The 22150-nt window shown below is 35.1% G+C and overlaps 1 protein-coding gene across 2 annotated transcripts in view; it reads right to left on the minus strand.

The window, feature by feature from the left end:
* Positions 1-1299: 1299 nt before the first annotated feature.
* LOC117335223 (elongation factor-like GTPase 1) overlaps positions 1300-22150 on the minus strand; it is a 39786-nt gene continuing 18935 nt past the window's right edge. The window contains exons 12-21 of one of the 2 annotated variants that reach the window (XM_033895211.1): positions 21729-21851; positions 20221-20320; positions 19685-19794; positions 18042-18271; positions 17631-17778; positions 13514-13645; positions 12521-12668; positions 10005-10984; positions 5309-5493; positions 1300-1712 (exon numbers count right to left, since the gene is read on the minus strand). In XM_033895211.1, the coding sequence (XP_033751102.1) occupies positions 1524-1712; positions 5309-5493; positions 10005-10984; positions 12521-12668; positions 13514-13645; positions 17631-17778; positions 18042-18271; positions 19685-19794; positions 20221-20320; positions 21729-21851 (2345 nt within the window). In that variant the 3' untranslated portion in view covers positions 1300-1523. The remainder of the gene's footprint in view (positions 1713-5308; positions 5494-10004; positions 10985-12520; positions 12669-13513; positions 13646-17630; positions 17779-18041; positions 18272-19684; positions 19795-20220; positions 20321-21728; positions 21852-22150) is intronic. The other variant, XM_033895212.1, reaches the window with a different exon arrangement.

Genomic DNA, 22150 nt, shown 5'->3' on the forward strand with positions numbered 1-22150 from the left:
TGCAGATTTAATAATGAAAGTGTTAATACTTTCCAGAATGATTGTATGAGAAGTGTGAGTTTATAGAACCGTGAATGTCGGCTTCGTTAGTGTTGTCTGTACAATAGCATCGCCAACAGCAATGCAAGCATCACCATTTGTCACAAGCATGATCGCTTAACAAGTCAAATAAAATTTATTTATTTATCTTCTTGTTTCCTTTTTTCTTCGATATCAACCACATTGTGCTGAGATGTGGTCCAGAAACAAGCATAATTAATGATATTGGCCGTGTGTTTCCATGGTAACAGCAAAAATATGGAAATTGAAAATTCCACTGTAGGAAAAGAAAATGCTAAACCATAAGATTTGATGTACATATCAAGTTACAAGCAATATATTACCTCAGAGAATTTTAGATAAATGTTCTGGAAATATTAATTTTAGACTATCATCAGGTAATAGGGAATGTATACAGGTGAAAACTCACCAAAATCACTACTGGACCTTGAGGTTGAGTTAGGCTCTGGAAACTTTAAGACCAACCAAACCCATTTGTATATTATTCATTCAACCTTGTCGGAGGGAAATAACATATGCAGAACATGAGTTAAATCCGAAATACTGTATGATTTAGTGATGAATTCTGTGGTGGAAATCCAAGATAGCTTCCTGTTCTGATCAGTCTCTAAATTAGCCATGCTCAACTAGTTCGGGAAGATACGCCTCGGTACACCTTCTTTTAAAGAAAGTGATGGCAAGCTTTAACTCAAAACTCCAAGGCTATCTTGTTCTTCTGACCAGTAGAAATATATATGAAACTGGAAAATGTCCTAGCTGTACTTCGATAACAAGCTTGTTAAAAGTGTCACAATCCCATTGTCTGATACCCACGGTTATTGCACTATGCTACACCACACTTATCAAGTGTAGTGTAATCTAACATGGGTATCTGGCAAAGCAAAATCCAAGATGGCATTTTCCCTATCAGTCTTATAATTCAACACCATAGGGAACTTTATTTGAAAATTGATCAAAATGTCAAAATCTAAGATACTGGTGGCCATCTTGTTTTTCACATTAGTCTCAAAATCAGAAACCAAGTCTAAACTTTCAATGAAAAGAAAAAGACCTATGCTGTACTGGTTTAAGAATAATGATAAAAAAATTGATTGAGAAGGAAATGGGTGAATTAGATAATAAAATATTTGACAATGGACTAAAAGATATTTTCAGAAATGAGATGAAATTGATTGGTCAATTATCTCCCATATTCAGGAATATTACATTCCATTGTTTTAAAAAAACACAGATGCAATGTTCTATAAAAATCTAAAATCATTTATTCCATAAATTACAATTCAACAAGAGTATCATCTTTTAAATGCTTTGAGAAAAACATTAATAGTGAAAGACTTATATAAGATCAAGCATTAACACTTTAATAAAGTCCTCAATACAGAATAAATAATGTAATGAAATTAATTTACAAGTACTGATCCTTTATCAATACAGATTCTGAAACACGATTTTTATCCTATCCATTATTTATTTCTAGTGAGTGTACGCTGTTTCTCTGCGTGCTCCACGATCTTCTCGTCCACTTTCAGCCCCTTGCGTTTCCTTACTGCATTGACATACTGACGAGCCTTGTTTTCCGAGTCTGCCTTCTCTCCAAAATGGAGATATTCTTCCTCCGTTGTCGGAACCCAGAACGGATCAACGTCCAGAACCTACATCAAAATGTTAATATTTAAACAAGAGAACCTTGGTATTCACCTGAATAGGTTGTACGGGTGTTCAACATTAATACTGAAATCAGTAAGTGATTAGTAACAATACTAAATTCAGTAAGTGATTAGGTAGCAGTGTACAGTAAAAATGCCAAATTCTGAAAAATATGGCACATGTTTTAGATATGTAAACATTGCCAGTTAACCTTACATATAACCTCTAATAAAGTATATATATTTGAAATCTGTACAACATTTGCAATTTTAATAGAGCTCTGAAGGATAAGTAAACTGATATTTTCTGTGATTTTTAGAGCTGTGAATACCATGGTAACAGCTTAAAAAATTCTCAAAAATTGCAAAATATTATGATATTTGACCCAAAATGGCACAATTCTCTACACAATTTTTTTTCTGAAACCTATTTAAAATTAACTATCTCTATCCCAAAGACAGAATTAATCTTGTTTGGACATATGTTGTAAATTAAGTTTTTCCGCTATCTTACCTTTTCTGTGGGCTTCCATTTTGCGCTGTAGGCAAAACTAAATTTCCTGTGTAAACACACGTTCGGAAAATCCGGATATTTAAAATCCGGAACCAATTTATTGATTTTTGTTTTAATAAATGTGAAGCCTGTATGTACTACTTCATACTGAATATACCAATTATAGTGTACATTTATTTTTTCATTTTTTATGCATATCATAATACAGGAGTTATTTCCTTAACAAAAAAATTGCCCATGGCCAGGCTGTCTTACTGTGGTGTGCTACCTTATACATCACTTTTTTAAATTCTAATTTTACTAAAAACCCCATGAATGTCTAGAATATGTTCCGACGAACAAAATGACATATCGGGTTACTGTGTATCTTTAATAGTCACCGAGTATTGCTGATTTCCCTGAGAGGTGTATTTTGACAACTTTTTCTCCCAATCCAGTAATAAGGGGAGGTAATTTTAAAGATGAAAACTCCCATAATTCTGTATATCTCTTGAATAAAGTTGTGTTTTGAGTTGAATGTGGTACTTTGAGTCTCTGTGCATGTAATCAAGCAAAAAATACTATACAGCTATCAAATTTAGCCCTGTAATATGACGTCATAGTTACCATGACGTCATCAGTAACTATGACGTCATCAGATGGTATCTATGACGTCATAAATACTCAATGGTGTCATAATAAAGAACCAAATTCCTTTCCAAACCTCAGCTTAGCAACACATGCAATATTCTAACTGATAAATCATGACATCACATCCAAGATTTCAAAATGTCATGCCTATGACATCACAGTCATCTGTTTCCACCCCGGTAATTCAGGTATGTACCAATGATCATATGGAAGTGTCCGCTGATCCCATTTTATGCGGAAAATGCTATTTTTTCTGCTTTACCGAAGGAAATGACAATAACTGACAATATTGTATCAACCGTACACTCAATCAATTGAAATTACATGCTTACCATTGTATAAATAAACTGAAAATAATGGTTTCACCAAATATTTCAAAAAATAACACTTACTGTAATAGTTTCCATGGATACGGGGTAATAAATCAGGTAAACCAAACCAGAATTCAGTCTATATGGTTTGTTAGATACCCAATAAGTTATTTTGGGTTTGTTATAAAACATAGAATATCTTTTCAATTTATACTGACTCATTAACATTATGCTTAATTAACCCACCCTTAAAATGGGTAGTTATGCGAGTTACCTCCCTTGATTCTTCTAATATGACAAGCCAGTTAATAAACAAGTTTTAGATTGTTTTTATGCATTTTTGAGCAATAATGAATTAAAATGAAGCTTAATCAAGCATAATTAAGCACAATTTCCAAAAAATAACATATTTCAGCCCTTATAAGGTAGCAGTGTACAGTAAAAATGCCAAATTCTGAAAAATATGGCACATGTTTTAGATATGTAAACATTGCCAGTTAACCTTACATATAACCTCTAATAAAGTATATATATTTGAAATCTGTACAACATTTGCAATTTTAATAGAGCTCTGAAGGATAAGTAAACTGATATTTTCTGTGATTTTTAGAGCTGTGAATACCATGGTAACAGCTTAAAAAATTCTCAAAAATTGCAAAATATTATGATATTTGACCCAAAATGGCACAATTCTCTACACAATTTTTTTTCTGAAACCTATTTAAAATTAACTATCTCTATCCCAAAGACAGAATTAATCTTGTTTGGACATATGTTGTAAATTAAGTTTTTCCGCTATCTTACCTTTTCTGTGGGCTTCCATTTTGCGCTGTAGGCAAAACTAAATTTCCTGTGTAAACACACGTTCGGAAAATCCGGATATTTAAAATCCGGAACCAATTTATTGATTTTTGTTTTAATAAATGTGAAGCCTGTATGTACTACTTCATACTGAATATACCAATTATAGTGTACATTTATTTTTTTCATTTTTTATGCATATCATAATACAGGAGTTATTTCCTTAACAAAAAAATTGCCCATGGCCAGGCTGTCTTACTGTGGTGTGCTACCTTAGTAACAATACTAAATTCAGTAAGTGATCAGTAACAATACTAAATTCAGTAAGTGATCAGTAACAATACTAAATTCAGTAAGTGATCAGTATTAACAATAATTCAGTATTTTGGAAATATTCACACCATATATGCCCATGTTAAATTCTGACAAAACCAGGTATTTCAGTATTTCAAGAATCGGACACTTTCCCTCATGAGGTCCAAAAAAAGTAATATGCAAAGCAAGAAAATACATATATATATTCATCTAAAGTAGATATGACAACTGTGATATTCCTCCTAAAATTATTCTAGAATTTTGCTTTAAAGAATATGAAAAAGTTTAACATTGAGATCTCTGGCTATGTCATTTATAGCCTATATAAATGACGAACCCCTTTGCAGGTATACATAACATACTGTACCAATTAGTGAGAGGAATGCGGAACTTTTTATCTGATCTGACCCAGCATTGTTATTGATTATTTAAGGAACGGATAGTTTTTCACACCTTATCACCCTGTGATCTAAAACATTATATATTTACCCTATAAATAAAACAGTATAATCTTCTTGACAAGAAAAAACAACAGGACCTCACATTTTCCCTCGGTTTCCAGTTTTAATTTACATAATACATACTAGATGAAGAATGATACAGGGGAGGTAATTCACAATTTAACAATTGTTGAATTACTTTAATAATTAAACAGTCTGTGTTATCAGAAATGTAAGAGCCTATTTTTATAACTATGGAATGTATTTCAAATGAGGTCCACATTTTTTATTTGTTTATATTGGTATCAGATGATTACGAAGACTCCTTTCTCTTTGGACACATTTAGACAACAGTTAATTACATTCTAATACAGTATATACCACATACCCAAAGTGCTCGAAAAAAAATGCATTCTATAAAGAGATTGTCTCTGATTATAAACTTAACAGTTTCCCTGTAATTGGATAACTAAATTTACTTAAACATCTTTTTGGTGGGCTTTTGAAAAATATGACTTTATATTCCTTTTGCCTAAAAATGAATCTTGATTTGATTTCAATTTACGTGGAATGTGAGAATATTAAACCAACCTGCCAGTGGCTAAACACAAGCTGAGGACTTGCCAGTCCACTCGTCTTCTTCCTGATGTTCTCGGCGAACCCAAAGCTCTCTATCACAGGGAGAGTGGCTACCACATTGAAGATCTGGGACCCTTCAGTCATATCTCCCTCCAGGATACTCCCATTCCTCTTCCCTAGCACTGCATACAGCTTACCTGGACAACCAAACAATAAATGTAAGAAAGATCTTTCCCTGTATTATAGATTACTGGCCAACCAAACAATAAATGTAAGAAAGATCTATCCCTATATTATACATTACTGGCCAACCAAACAATAAATGTAAGAAAGATCTATCCCTATATTATAGATTACTGGAGAACCAAACAATAAATGTAAAACAGATCTATCCCTTTATTAGATTACTGGCCAACCAAACAATAAATGTAAGAAAGATCTATCCCTATATTATAGATTACTGGAGAACCAAACAATAAATGTAAACAAGAGGCCCAAAGGGCCTTAACGGTCACCTGAGATTTGAAATATTTCGGCCAACTAAATTGACCCTTTTTGGCCCCACCCATCAGTCCTAATGGGGTCAGTCTATGAAGAGTATGTTTGATTCTAACATACAGTAGATAAAAAGATTTTTGAAATTTCAGTCAATTTGACCCTTTTTGGCCCCGCCCACCAGCCCCTGGGGGTCAACTAGGGCCAACATGTACATAACATCAAACTGTTATCCCATGCTGATAATTTGATGCAAGTTAGAATGAATTCCAATACAAATCCAACAAATAATAGTCAAAAATGTGATTTCCTTATATAAACTATAGTAAAGTTTACCCCCTCCCCAGGGGCAAACGTGAGACCCCAGGGTCATGAAATTCACAATTTTGATAAAGCACCTTAAGACCCTTCCATCTATGAAGAGTATTTGATTCTACCATATCTGAGAGTAGAGAAGAAGATTTTTGAAATTTCAGTCAATTTGACCCTTTTTGGCCCCGCCCAACAGCCCCTGGGGGTCAACCAGGGCCAACATGTACATAACATCAAACTGTAATCCAATGCTGATAATTTGAACCAAGTTAGAATGAATTCCAATAGAAATCCAACAAATAATAGTCAAAAATGTGATTTCCCTATATAAACTATAGTAAAGTTTACCCCCTCCCCAGGGGCAAACGTGAGACCCCAGGGTCATGAAATTCACAATTTTGATAAAGCACCTGAAGACCCTTCCATCTATGAAGAGTATTTGATTCTACCATATCTGAGAGTAGAGAAGAAGATTTTTGAAGTTTTAGTCAATTTGACCCTTTTTGGCCCCACCCCTCAGGCCCCTGGGGGCTGGGGACCATATAATTCACAATTTTGGTTGACCTTCAGCCATAGAAACTTTCTGACAAATTTCATTGAATTTTGTTAAGTGGTTTTGGAGAAGAAGTCGAAAATGTAAAAAGTTTACAGACGCACGACGCACGACGCACGACGCACGACGACGGACAAAAGGCGATTAGAATAGGTCACTTGAGACTTCGTCTCAGGTGACCTAAAAAGATCTATCCCTTTATTAGATTACTGGCCAACCAAACAATAAATGTAAGAAAGATCTATCCCTATATTATAGATTACTGGAGAACCAAACATTAAATGTAAGAAAGATCTATCTCTATATTATAGATTACTGGCCAACCAAACAATAAATGTAAGAAAGATCTATCCCTGTATTATAGATTACTGGAGAACCAAACAATAAATGTAAGAAAGATCTATCCCTATATTATAGATTACTGGACAACCAAACAATAAATGTAAGAAAGATCTATCCCTGTATTATAGATTACTGGAGAACCAAACAATAAATGTAAGAAAGATCTATCTCTATATTATAGATTACTGGCCAACCAAACAATAAATGTAAGAAAGATCTATCCCTGTATTATAGATTACTGGAGAACCAAACAATAAATGTAAGAAAGATCTATCCCTTTATTATAGATAACTGGCCAACCAAACAATAAATGTAAGAAAGATCTATCTCTATATTAGATTACCGGAGAACCAAACAATAAATGTAAGAAAGATCTATCTCTATATTATACATTACTGGAGAACCAAACAATAAATGTAAGAAAGATCTATCTCTATATTATAGATTACTGGAGAACCAAACAATAAATGTAAGAAAGATCTATCCATGTATTATAGATTACTGGCCAACCAAACAATAAATGTAAGAAAGATCTTTCCCTATATTATAGATTACTGGAGAACCAAACAATAAATGTAAAAAAAGATCTATCCCTGTATTATAGATTACTGGAGAACCAAACAATAAATGTAAGAAAGATCTATCCGTGTATTATAGATTACTGGAGAACCAAACAATCAATGTAAAAAAAGATCTATCCCTGTATTATAGATTATTGGAGAACCAAACAATAAATGTAAGAAAGATCTTTCCCTGTATTATAGATTACTGGCCAACCAAACAATAAATGTAAGAAAGATCTATTCCTATATTATACATTACTGGAGAACCAAACAATAAATGTAAAAAAAGATCTATCCCTGTATTATAGATTACTGGAGAACCAAACAATAAATGTAAGAAAGATCTTTCCCTATATTATAGATTACTGGCCAACCAAACAATAAATGTAAGAAAGATCTATCCCTTTATTATAGATTACTGGCCAACCAAACAATAAATGTAAGAAAGATCTATCCCTTTATTATAGATTACTGGAGAACCAAACAATAAATGTAAGAAAGATCTATCTATATTATAGATTACTGGAGAACCAAACAATAAATGTAAGAAAGATCTTTCCCTATATTATAGATTGCTGGCCAACCAAACAATAAATGTAAGAAAGATCTTTCCCTATATTATAGATTACTGGAGAACCAAACAATAAATGTAAGAAAGATCTTTCCCTGTATTATAGATTACCGGCCAACCAAACAATAAATGTAAGAAAGATCTTTCCCTGTATTATAGATTACTGGCCAACCAAACAATAAATGTAAGAAAGATCTATCCCTATATTATACATTACTGGAGAACCAAACAATAAATGTAAGAAAGATCTATCCCTATATTATAGATTACTGGAGAACCAAACAATAAATGTAAAAAAAGATCTATCCCTGTATTATAGATTACTGGAGAACCAAACAATAAATGTAAGAAAGATCTATCCGTGTATTATAGATTACTGGAGAACCAAACAATCAATGTAAATAAAGATCTATCCCTGTATTATAGATTATTGGAGAACCAAACAATAAATGTAAGAAAGATCTTTCCCTGTATTATAGATTACTGGCCAACCAAACAATAAATGTAAGAAAGATCTATTCCTATATTATACATTACTGGAGAACCAAACAATAAATGTAAAAAAAGATCTATCCCTGTATTATAGATTACTGGAGAACCAAACAATAAATGTAAGAAAGATCTTTCCCTATATTATAGATTACTGGCCAACCAAACAATAAATGTAAGAAAGATCTATCCCTTTATTATAGATTACTGGCCAACCAAACAATAAATGTAAGAAAGATCTATCCCTTTATTATAGATTACTGGAGAACCAAACAATAAATGTAAGAAAGATCTATCTATATTATAGATTACTGGAGAACCAAACAATAAATGTAAGAAAGATCTTTCCCTATATTATAGATTACTGGCCAACCAAACAATAAATGTAAGAAAGATCTTTCCCTATATTATAGATTACTGGAGAACCAAACAATAAATGTAAGAAAGATCTTTCCCTGTATTATAGATTACTGGCCAACCAAACAATAAATGTAAGAAAGATCTATCCCTATATTATACATTACTGGAGAACCAAACAATAAATGTAAGAAAGATCTATCCCTATATTATACATTACTGGAGAACCAAACAATAAATGTAAGAAAGATCTATCCCTATATTATACATTACTGGAGAACCAAACAATAAATGTAAAAAAAAGATCTATCTCTATATTATAGATTACTGGAGAACCAAACAATAAATGTAAGAAAGATCTTTCCCTGTATTATAGATTACTGGCCAACCAAACAATAAATGTAAGAAAGATCTATCCCTATATTATACATTACTGGAGAACCAAACAATAAATGTAAAAAAAGATCTATCTCTATATTATAGATTACTGGAGAACCAAACAATAAATGTAAGAAAGATCTTTCCCTGTATTATAGATTACTGGCCAACCAAACAATAAATGTAAGAAAGATCTATCCCTATATTATACATTACTGGAGAACCAAACAATAAATGTAAGAAAGATCTATCCGTGTATTACAGATTACTGGAGAACCAAACAATAAATGTAAGAAAGATCTATCTCTGTATTATAGATTACTGGCCAACCAAACATTAAATGTAAGAAAGATCTATCCCTATATTATACATTACTGGCCAACCAAACAATTATATTCATCAAAGTGTAAATCTTTTACACTGTAATCAGTCAAACCATGTATAATCATTATGTCCCAATGAAGGTATAGTATACACTGAAACACTGCTTGGAAATAAATCATTTTCTATTGCTTCAGATTTGAACATGATATTTAGTGGATATGTCCACTGGATACCACATACAATTAATATAGTATAATCTGTCACAAGTACGACACTAAAACCATTATATATATATCTATAACACATACTGGACTGTATACTAACCCAGTACGTCAGTGGTGGCCTGGATGTTACATTTATACATGGCTACCATAAGTCTTTGGGGACGAGTCTGGAATGCTTTCCTACAGCCTGCTATCACACAGGAAATGATTTGGCCCGAAAACGGCCCGTACTCCTTCCTCCTCTGGGTCTTAATAACATCCTTCACCTCACAACTATCATCATCTTTGTCTCTGTTATCACACTTCTCATCTACATCCTCTATAATTGATGTTTTTTCTAACGAGCTACTCAGGGATGCTGGTACACCATTCTCTTCAGGTAATTTTGTATCACCTTCAGATTCACTCAACCTAGCAAGCCTAACATAAGACATGTCAATATATTCCCATTTCTCTATCACAAAACATACACCTCGGATGGGCTCTTCACACAGTGGACCAGCAAGGGTTGCCATTTGAAAACCACCAACTATACTACTGTCAAAATCCCTAAAGAGTCTCTCTGAGCCCTTTAGGTCCCACACAGAGGGTCTGTTATATCCTTCCACCTGATTCACCAGCAAATTGGGCCCGACCCTCTTTGGTCCAAATGCCCAGATTTTATCTACGAAGTCAGTCCATGATTTCTCTTCTTCTGTGAAAGCTTTCCTTATACTTGACTTGAGATGGCTGAGAGCCTCTAAAACGGTGTCCTTGACATCACTGTTTTGTCCATAATCTTTTGCTTTATTAAATCTGTGAAGAGTTTTAAGGAGATTCACATTTTCCTCCAATAAGTTGGTAACTGCATCAGGTAGAGGTAAAGCTCGGATTCTGATACAGCATTTCTGATTGGTTGTGTACATCTCAACCAATCCTGTCTCTATCACTTCCTCATCATCCTCAAACTCTTTTGTCTTGGCTGTTTTGATTGGCTGATCCTGGATGACTTCATTTACCATATCCGTTTTAGGTGGATTAATTATTGTTTCTCGGAAAGGTACAATAGGTGATGATGCATGCAGCTCAATGTTGGCATACCTAAAACATAAACAAATAATTCATCTTCCAAGACCAATAATTTGTTGCAGAGTTAAAATCTAAACTATCAGTTCATCTTTTAGTATTGCAAAATTGCTCATACAGTACACCTAAATAACTTTCTCAATTAAGAACAAATTACTTTTACAAGTTTGATAAACTCTTGGTTTTTACAATTTGTTTGATGGCTGACCACACTTAAAGATTGAGATAAACATCCAGACATCTCTGTAGATGAACCTCGCCCAGTGATGACTTACCTCTGTCTCAGGTCGTCCAGACATCTCTGTAGATAAACCGCGCCCAGTGATGACTTACCTCTGTCTCAGGTCATCCAGACATCTTTGTAGATAAACCTCACCCAGTGATGACTTACTGCTGTCTCACGTCGTCCAGACATCTCTGTAGATAAACCTCGCCCAGTGATGACTTACTGCTGTCTCAGGTCGTCCAGACATCTTTGTAGATAAACCTTGCCCAGTGATGACTTACCTCTGTCTCAGGTCGTCCAGACATCTCTGTAGATAAACCTCGCCCAGTGATGACTTACCTCTGTCTAAGGTCGTCCAGACATCTCTGTACATAAACCTCGCCCAGTGATGATTTACCTCTGTCTCAGGTCGTCCAGACATCTCTGTAGATAAACCTCGCCCAGTGATGACTTACCTCTGTCTCAGGTCGTCCAGACATCTCTGTAGATGAACCTCGCCCAGTGATGACTTACCTCTGTCTCGGGTCGTCCAGACATCTCTGTAGATGAACCTCGCCCAGTGATGACTTACCTCTGTCTCAGGTCGTCCAGACATCTCTGTAGATAAACCTCGCCCAGTGATGACTTACCTCTGTCTCAGGTCGTCCAGACATCTCTGTAGATAAACCTCGCCCAGTGATGACTTACCTCTGTCTCAGGTCGTCCAGACATCTCTGTAGATAAACCGCGCCCAGTGATGACTTACCTCTGTCTCAGGTCATCCAGACATCTTTGTAGATAAACCTCACCCAGTGATGACTTACTGCTGTCTCACGTCGTCCAGACATCTCTGTAGATAAACCTCGCCCAGTGATGACTTACTGCTGTCTCAGGTCGTCCAGACATCTTTGTAGATAAACCTTGCCCAGTGATGACTTACCTCTGTCTCAGGTCGTCCAGACATCTTTGTAGATAAACCTCGCCCAGTGATGACTTACCTCTGTCTCAGGTCGTCCAGACATCTCTGTAGATAAACCTCGCCCAGTGATGACTTACCGCTGTCTCAGGTCGTCCAGACATCTCCGTAGATAAACCTCGCCCAGTGATGACTTACCTCTGTCTCAGGTCGTCCAGACATCTTTGTAGATAAACCTCGTCCAGTGATGACTTACCTCTGTCTCAGGTCGTCCAGACATCTCTGTAGATAAACCTCGCCCAGTGATGACTTACCTCTGTCTCAGGTCGTCCAGACATCTCTGTAGATAAACCTCGCCCAGTGATGACTTACCTCTGTCTCAGGTCGTCCAGACATCTCTGTAGATAAACCTCGCCCAGTGATGACTTACCTCTGTCTGAGGTCGTCCAGACATCTCTGTAGATGAACCTCGCCAGCAGTTATAATGACGTGTTCGCCTGTCTCCTGAACCAACACCTGAACACATGGGTCTGCCTGGTTCAGCAGCCTCAGTCCTCGCACTAAGTGTCCCATTTCACCTGTACGGACAGATAAAATAAGGTCACAAAATAAGGTCACATCAAGGTCACAGCATGACAACCATGTTTGGAGCACAGCGGTCTAGTTGTAGGACATGAGGCTAAAGAAGTACCCATTACAACCCAAAAACTTTGCATTCCAATATCATTACACAAGAAAACATATGTCTAAATTTGTTTCACAATATTTATTCAAACAGACACCAAAATATGGTATTCGTGATATTCTGATATTAACAATAGTTCATCTTGTCATTTCATAAAACTTTGCGTCTCTTCCGCATATTTAACACAAAATAAAAACATGGGAACTACAGTGACGCCACTCATTCATCAATTGACTGACCTAGTGTCACCCTTCATTGTTGTCAGAATCTGTGTAGGTCATGCGGGGTCGTTTTTGAATTTTATTTCGAAGTGTGATTATGGGTGTAAATGTTGATATTAAAAGTTCCACCACTGATTATGAACCCATAAAACATTGAGCAAAAGGAAATACTGTTGTGCGATTTCTTCACTTGCAGCAGCTGCATGATGTCGCAATCACCATCATGGGAGGTACATGTAGGTGTATTGTTGACAATGTCAGATTCAAATGTTATTGTTTTAGAGAGAATTGTGGACAATTTTGTGACCCCTATTTCAAAGGTCATCTTTAGGGTTATGAATAGCTTTACACAAAGCAGACGATGAATTGTAAACAAAAAGTAGTTTCGAAAGTATTTCCAGTTCAGAAGTTAGCATGTGCAATCTGTCATAACCTAGGGGTTGTCGGAGAAATCTCTCACGGCTAAAAAATGGAGATAAATTTATGAACTTTGGGAGAAAATATATTCAACAACTACCTGCATGTTTGGGTTCCAGAGCAACCCTGACGATTGGTGAAGCATCGAAGTAGAGGTCAGTGAAGGCTGGACACATGATAGTACTGGATACTGTCCCCGACTTCAGGATGTGGTCCTCCAGTCCTCCAATCCCTGAGCATAGGTAAGATTGTCTATATTAACTCGGCCTGACAGGTAAGATTGTCTATATTAACTAGGCCTGACAGGTAAGATTATCTACATTAACTATGCCTGACAGGTAAGATTGTCTATATTAACTAGACCTGACAGGTAAGATTATCTACATTAACTAGACCCGACAGGTAAGATTGTCTATATTAACTAGACTTGACAGGTGAGATTGTCTATATTAACTAGGCCTGACAGGTAAGATTGTCTATATTAACTAGGCCTGACAGGTAAGATTGTCTATATTAACTAGGCCTGACAGGTAAGATTGTCTATATTAACTAGGCCTGACAGGTGATATTGTCTATATTAACTTGGCCTGACAGGTAAGATTGTCCATATTAACTAGGCCTGACAGGTAAGATTGTCTATATTAACTAGACCTGACAGGTAAGATTGTCTACATTAACTAGACCTGACAGGGAAGATTATCTATACTAACTAGGCCTGACAGGTAAGATTGTCTATATTAACTAGGCCTGACAGGTAAGATTGTCTATATTAACTAGACCTGACAGGTAAGATTGTCTACATTAACTAGACCTGACAGGTAAGATTACCTATACTAACTAGGCCTGACAGGTAAGATTGTCTATATTAACTAGGCCTAACAGGTGAGATTGTCTATATTAACTAGGCCTGACAGGTAAGATTGTCTATATTAACTAGGCCTGACAGGTAAGATTGTCTATATTAACTAGGCCTGACAGGTAAGATTGTCTATATTAACTAGGCCTGGCAGGTAAGATTGTCTATATTAACTAGGCCTGACAGGAAAAATTAGGTTCATTATTTTTTTAAAGATTTGATAAGATTGAAATTCTTGCAAATCTGTGCAACTGTTAATACAATTAAAGTCCTTCAAATTGGTAGACAAAGTAAGAATTGAAATTTTCATAACAAATCCTGTAAAATTATATAAACCAAATTCAGTACAAACCCAATCAATCTGATTTAAACACAGTTTATCATTACATCATGAAGATTTGACAGTGGCTGGTAAGAGGTCATGTTCAGTTGACCTAAATTATTACCATACAATCAGTTTTTCAGCCAATCAAAAAGCATCTCATCATGCCTGTACAACACTTACAGTGAGTGCAAATTCAATGAGGTATCGAAACAGTGTTAAAAAATGTTAATTAGCCTCTGATCTATCCATTTCTGCTACTTTATTTCCTTCCGAGGAGTGTCTGTCAAAACCAAGGAAAATCCACACAATACACATACCTAGTCCACTAAATAAACTAATTGGGCATGAATTGGATAGCGATGGGCACATCCATCTAAGTTTGGTTGACATTTTGGACACTCAGATATCATTGATTCAATAATGATCAACTATGACTGGTACCAATGGGGAACAGTCTGCCAAAGATTGCCAGTTGTATTTGATTGGTTGATTGAACATGCCATTTACCACTCATTGCCGTATCTTTATAACGTAGTGTACAATGATGATCTGTAATTTAATCAGATTAAAACCAAATATAATTCTTATGGAATTCTGTGATAACTTATGGAGTTCGGTAACAACTTATGGAATTCTGTAACACTTTATGGAGTTCTGTGACAACTTATGGAGTTCTGTAACAACTTATGGAGTTCTGTAACAACTTATGGAGTTCTCTAACAACTTATGGAATTCTATAACAACTAATGGAGTTCTGTATAACAACTTATGGAGTTCTGTAGAACAACTTATGGAGTTCTGTAACAACTTATGGAGTTCTGTAACAACTTATGGGAGTTCTGTAACAACTTACGGAGTTCTGTAACAACTTATGGAATTCTGTAACAACTTATGGAGTTCTGTAACAACTTATGGAGTTCTGTATAACAACTTATGGAGTTCTCTAACAACTTATGGAGTTCTCTAACAACTTATGGAGTTCTCTAACAACTTATGGAGTTCTCTAACAACTTATGGAATTCTGTAACAACTTATGGAATTCTGTAACAACTTATGGAATTCTGTAACAACTTATGGGAGTTCTGTAACAACTTATGGAGTTCTGTAACAACTTATGGAGTTCTCTAACAACTTATGGAGTTCTGTAACAACTTATGGAGTTCTCTAACAACTTATGGAGTTCTGTAACAACTTATGGAGTTCTCTAACAACTTATGGAATTCTGTATAACAACTTATGGAATTCTGTAACAACTTATGGAATTCTGTATAACAACTTATGGAATTCTGTAACAACTTATGGAATTCTGTATAACAACTTATGGAATTCTGTAACAACTTATGGAATTCTGTATAACAACTTATGGAATTCTGTAACAACTTATGGAATTCTGTAACAACTTATGGAATTCTGTAACAACTTATGGAGTTCTGTATAACAACTTATGGAGTTCTGTAACAACTTATGGAATTCTGTATAACAACTTATGGAATTCTGTAACAACTTATGGGAGTTCTGTAACAACTTATGGAATTCTGTAACAGCTTATGGAGTTCTGTAACAACTTATGGAGTTCTGTAACAACTTATGGAGTTCTGTATAACAACCTATGGAATTCTGTATAACAACTTATGGAGTTCTGTAACAACTTATGGAGTTCTGTAACAACTTATGGAGTTCTGTAACAACTTATGGGAGTTGTGTAACAACTTATGAAATTCTGTATAACAACTTATGGAATTCTGTAACAACTTATGGAATTCTGTAACAACTTATGGAGTTCTGTAACAACTTATGGGAGTTGTGTAGCAACTTATGAAATTCTGTATAACAACTTATGGAGTTCTCTAACAACTTATGGAATTCTGTAACAACTTATGGAATTCTGTAACAACTTATGGGAGTTCTGTAACAACTTATGGAGTTCTGTAGCAACTTATGGAGTTCTGTAACAACTTATGGAATTCTGTGATAACTCATGGGAGTTCTGTAACAACTTATGGAGTTCTGTAACAACTTATGGAATTTTGTAACAGCTTATGGAGTTCTGTAACAACTTATGGAGTTCTGTAACAACTTATGGAGTTCTGTATAACAACCTATGGAATTCTGTATAACAACTTATGGAGTTCTGTAACAACTTATGGAGTTCTGTAACAACTTATGGAGTTCTGTAACAACTTATGGGAGTTGTGTAACAACTTATGAAATTCTGTATAACAACTTATGGAATTCTGTAACAACTTATGGAATTCTGTAACAACTTATGGAGTTCTGTAACAACTTATGGGAGTTCTGTAACAACTTATGGGAGTTGTGTAGCAACTTATGAAATTCTGTATAACAACTTATGGAATTCTGTAACAACTTATGGAATTCTGTAACAACTTATGGGAGTTCTGTAACAACTTATGGAATTCTGTAACAACTTATGGAGTTCTGTAACAACTTATGGAGTTCTGTAACAACTTATGGAGTTCTGTAACAACTTATGGGAGTTGTGTAACAACTTATGAAATTCTGTATAACAACTTATGGAATTCTGTAACAACTTATGAAATTCTGTAACAACTTATGGAGTTCTGTAACAACTTATGGGAGTTCTCTAACAACTTATGGGAGTTGTGTAGCAACTTATGAAATTCTGTATAACAACTTATGGAATTCTGTAACAACTTATGGAATTCTGTATAACAACTTATGGAGTTCTGTAACAACTTATGGAGTTCTGTAACAACTTATGGAGTTCTGTAACAACTTATGGGAGTTGTGTAACAACTTATGAAATTCTGTATAACAACTTATGGAATTCTGTAACAACTTATGGAATTCTGTAACAACTTATGGGAGTTCTGTAACAACTTATGGAATTCTGTAACAACTTATGGAGTTCTGTAACAACTTATGGAATTCTGTGATAACTCATGGGAGTTCTGTAACAACTTATGGAGTTCTGTAACAACTTATGGAATTTTGTAACAACTTATGGAATTTTGTAACAATCTGAGTTGTATTCTAATCAAATTCAGTACAAACCCAGTAAGTTTCCTGCAGGGATCTCCTCCATGTGCTCTAGTTCTCGTCCCATGAACAGGAAGAGGTCGGACACAGAGAAGGCTGTAATGTGGTCCCGAGTCCCAAGGTCCTCCACAGACTGGCCTACACGAACGGCTCCTTCCTCAATCTGTGTCAACACAAAAACAACAGCTGGAATTTAGTGTGGATTCTATCTGATAGTCAGGACTATTAATACATGTCTAAATATTTATTTTATAGTTATCATTACATTATTATCATTATAGTTATTCGAAGTTTTGTATATCTCTCTCTATATATATATTTTGTATATCAGGATATCAAGAAATGTGTATTGTCAACACCTAAAATACAATTCACACAAACTAAATGTCCATACTTACATATGTATTTCCATTGGATCTGACCTACCTGTGAGGGGTCATGTTTAGGACCTAAGACAAACAGCTTTTGTCCCTTTTTCACTGTGCCACTATAAATTCGCGCAAACGCCACAAACACTGTAGGCGCCTCATCCTCTTTGGTATCCTTGGAAGCAGTTTTGACATCCATAGCAATGCCATTGACTGATGTGGCTCCTTCACTGTTGGTACCTGATGTGGCTCCCTCGCCAGAGATTGCTGTACCTGGGCTGGTTGTCACTGTTACAAAACAACAGTGGTCAGTACAACAGATATTTCTGAGCGAGGTGTACACATGAATACATGGTATTAACAGAGACCAAACTGTTTAACATACTGTAAATCACTTATATTTCGCGTGGGATTTATTTTCGTGTAAATTCGCGAGGAGAGTCAAACTCAAATTCAAATCCCTCGCGAATATTTATATAAGAATGACAAGAATAAGTGACGTCCATTTTGAATCTACCGTTATCTTTAGTTGGAGTACAGACATTGCCGTTAAAGTAATAATAGAATGATAAATTAGACATTTATATCAGATTGTAATTTTGTATCACAAAACACTACATATGAACACTGAAAGCTTTATTTACATTGAAAACAACTCACTTCACTCTCCACATGGAAATATCGCCGACCTGTTAACCTCATTCGCGAATTTAAAGTCATTTTGAGATCAGAATTCGCGAAATTATGTATTGGCGAATAAGTCGAATGAGGTGAGTTCGTGAAATTAAGTACTCGCGGAATATAAGTGATTTACAGTATGTAATGACAGGAAGTACACCTCTGAACAAAGTACAATCACGTACCACTATACAAAGAAATCTAGACATTTACAGGAATATTATTCCAACATTACCAATTCTCCCCCTCGTTGGTCGGGATAGCTTGTGGACTACCAAGCCGTATAAGGACTTTACCTTTGTGGGTTATTTTTGTGTAGACAGTGGACTACCAAGCCATATGAGGACTGTATGTTTGTGGGTTATTTTTGTGTAGACAGTGGACTACCAAGCCGTATGAGGGCTTACTAACCCTCTTTATGTTTGTGGAGTATTTTTGTGTAGACAGTGGACTACCAAGCCGTATGAGGACTTACTAACCCTCTTTATGTTTGTGGAGTATTTTTGTGTAGACAGTGGACTACCAAGCCGTATGAGGACTTACTAACCCTCTTTATGTTTGTGGGTTATTTTTGTGTAGACAGTGGACTACCAAGCCGTATGAGGACTTACTAACCCTCTTTATGTTTGTGGGTTATTTTTGTGTAGACAGTGGACTACCAAGCCGTATGAGGACTTACTAACCCTCTTTATGTTTGTGGGTTATTTTTGTGTAGACAGAGGACTACCAAGCCGTATGAGGACTTACTAACCCTCTTTATGTTTGTGGGGTATTTTTATGTAGACAGTGGACTACCAAGCCGTATGAGGACTTACTAACCCTCTTTATGTTTGTGGGTTATTTTTGTGTAGACAGAGGACTACCAAGCCGTATGAGGACTTACTAACCCTCTTTATGTTTGTGGGTTATTTTTGTGTAGACAGAGGACTACCAAGCCGTATGAGGACTTACTAACCCTCTTTATGTTTGTGGGTTATTTTTGTGTAGACAGAGGACTACCAAGCCGTATGAGGACTTACTTACCCTCTTTATTTGTTGTCTGCTCAACAACAACAGAGGAACCGGACATTTTTTCAAGATGGCGCCGACGTGCCTGTTCTCTTCTCTGTTGTATTTCTGCATCAGTTAGTGGCCTAGTGGTTAAAGGGGAAGACTGTATTTTATTTAAATATTTTGTTTAGTTGGTTACCGTAGCAACAAATCTACTGATCACATCCTGTATACACTATGGTATCAACAAGACTATATTTGTAAAGAAATTAACATACTAAGAATTCTTCTATCAGATGCATTCTTCTGATAAAATCTATCAAAATACTTAAATGTAATGTAACCAGGCTAAACTATGTGTGTACTTAATTACTCTGCAAAAGTTCAATTTATATTTTAGGATTGATAGAAGAGAAATTCATTGACAAAATCATTAGATTTAATGATTCTTTACAGATTCTGCTCAAATACAATCACAGTGTCTTTTTAATCTCTGTTTGACAGACAGGACAACGAGGTTGACCATTAACAGTATTCTGTTGTCCTCCACCACCAGTCAGTACTCTTACCTTTGTTTGAACTGTGGTAACATCTTTCTCTCCACAGGAAACATTTTAGATACAAACAGGATAACAGGGCTGTTGTCACTTGTACTGCATGCGATGAAGGCTGAAACAGAAATGATATATAGAATCTTCTCCTACGATTATCACAGAGAAACCTCAGACAGGGGCCTGTTGTCACGTGTACTACATGCGATGAAGGCTGAAACAGAAGTGATTTATAGAATCTTCTCCTACGATTATCACAGAGATATCTTAACCAGGGGCCTGTTGAAATGTGATAATTCAGACAAAACATCTTGACGGACATTGACATGTTTTAAATACATTCGTTACAAATTTTTGTCAAGTTTCGACACAAAGAAACATAAAGTCTGATTGTCTAATTATCTAAACCTTACTTAAAGACAAAGGCTACACATTTCACTCTTAACTATAACTTCTCACAATCATATTATTTTAATTAATTGCAAAAAAATATACATGATAACTGTTTATCAATAAAGATTCTAACTTAGAAATGGTTTGATAGAAAATAAAGATACGAAACTATTCAGAGTAAAGGTAGTAAAAAATGTAGTAAATATTGTTATGATACATTTGCCAGACTTTTGAACTAAGACATCTAAAAATGTTAATTCCGTGTCGCTACATTCCATGGTAAATTGGATAAATGGGTTGATGTTGTTTAAAATGTATTTAAATATTAATATATCATCTTTTGGACTTGTTCCATATGATAAAAAAATCATCCAAGTACCTTTTCTAGCATGTCTGTAAATATTTACTAAATGTTGCCATCAATTTATCATTTAGTTGTTGTTCCAAAAACCCAATCACAAGGTTTGCATAAGTCCATACTACTTTCATTTCCATTGTGGTTTAAAGTATTTGCATGAAATATTTTCCATTGAAGTAGAATGAATTATTTTGTAGGATGATTTTTAGAGATTTGATGATGAATTCTAAGTTATATAATACGTATATATGTTTATGCAAATGCTAAGTATGCGGAAATCAAAACAACAATGAAATATTACAAGAAGGCAATTTTCAATCTCCCACCCCAGAAACTCATTCATTCAAGATGATACATATCAGATTGGTCAATGAAACTATTATGTAGGAATATAACATTAATACATTAACTACTAATTTATCATTTACGTACGTAGCCAAAATGGTGATTGATAAATGGTATCAATAACCTTGACTGACCTTACACATCATGGGTATGGTGTCATAAACAAGAGTGACCCTAAAGGTCAATGAAATTTCACCTTGTTTTGATTATGAAAGTTATTAACATAAAAAATCCTTGACAAGAGGTCTAGATTTCTAAAATATATACAAAAATTAACAGAAAGTCATCAAGGCCTTTGCTTCTTTAGACTTACATGAATCAGAACGGAGATGACCATAACTATATTTTTAATTTGTGGCTTTAATTTGTGATGGTATCGTAAGATATATCTCTGTTAAAAAGTCTGCCCCTGTGACCTCTGTTAACTTACCATCTTTGAGTTCCTGTGTGGCCTTGGGGAAGGACAAGAAACTCTGGCCTTGGGAGCACATCAGCTTCTCTACACGGTCCTCAGATATCTCCAACGGTGACGGCAGTTTGTCCACAACCACATCTATTAATATAATAAATTCTCTCTATGTCAATTTATAGATACACAACCATGGATATAATTATGTTATTTTTTCTCATCTTGTTTTTTTCCAGGGGTAATTGTGATGCTTGTGGAGCCATGCTAAGGAGTTTAGTATCATGCCTACACATTTTACCTCTCAGATCACTAACTTAGATGATAATGTAACAAAGGTCATTTCTTTCAATGTCTCCAGTAAGGTTCAAACCAAAATATATGTGCACCATTCAAACACTTTTATAGATCAAATGTTTTGTAATTGGCTGCTGTATAATACAATT

The sequence above is a fragment of the Pecten maximus genome, chromosome 9 (assembly GCF_902652985.1).
Source record: "Pecten maximus chromosome 9, xPecMax1.1, whole genome shotgun sequence".
Classification (NCBI taxonomy): Eukaryota; Metazoa; Mollusca; class Bivalvia; order Pectinida; family Pectinidae; genus Pecten; species Pecten maximus.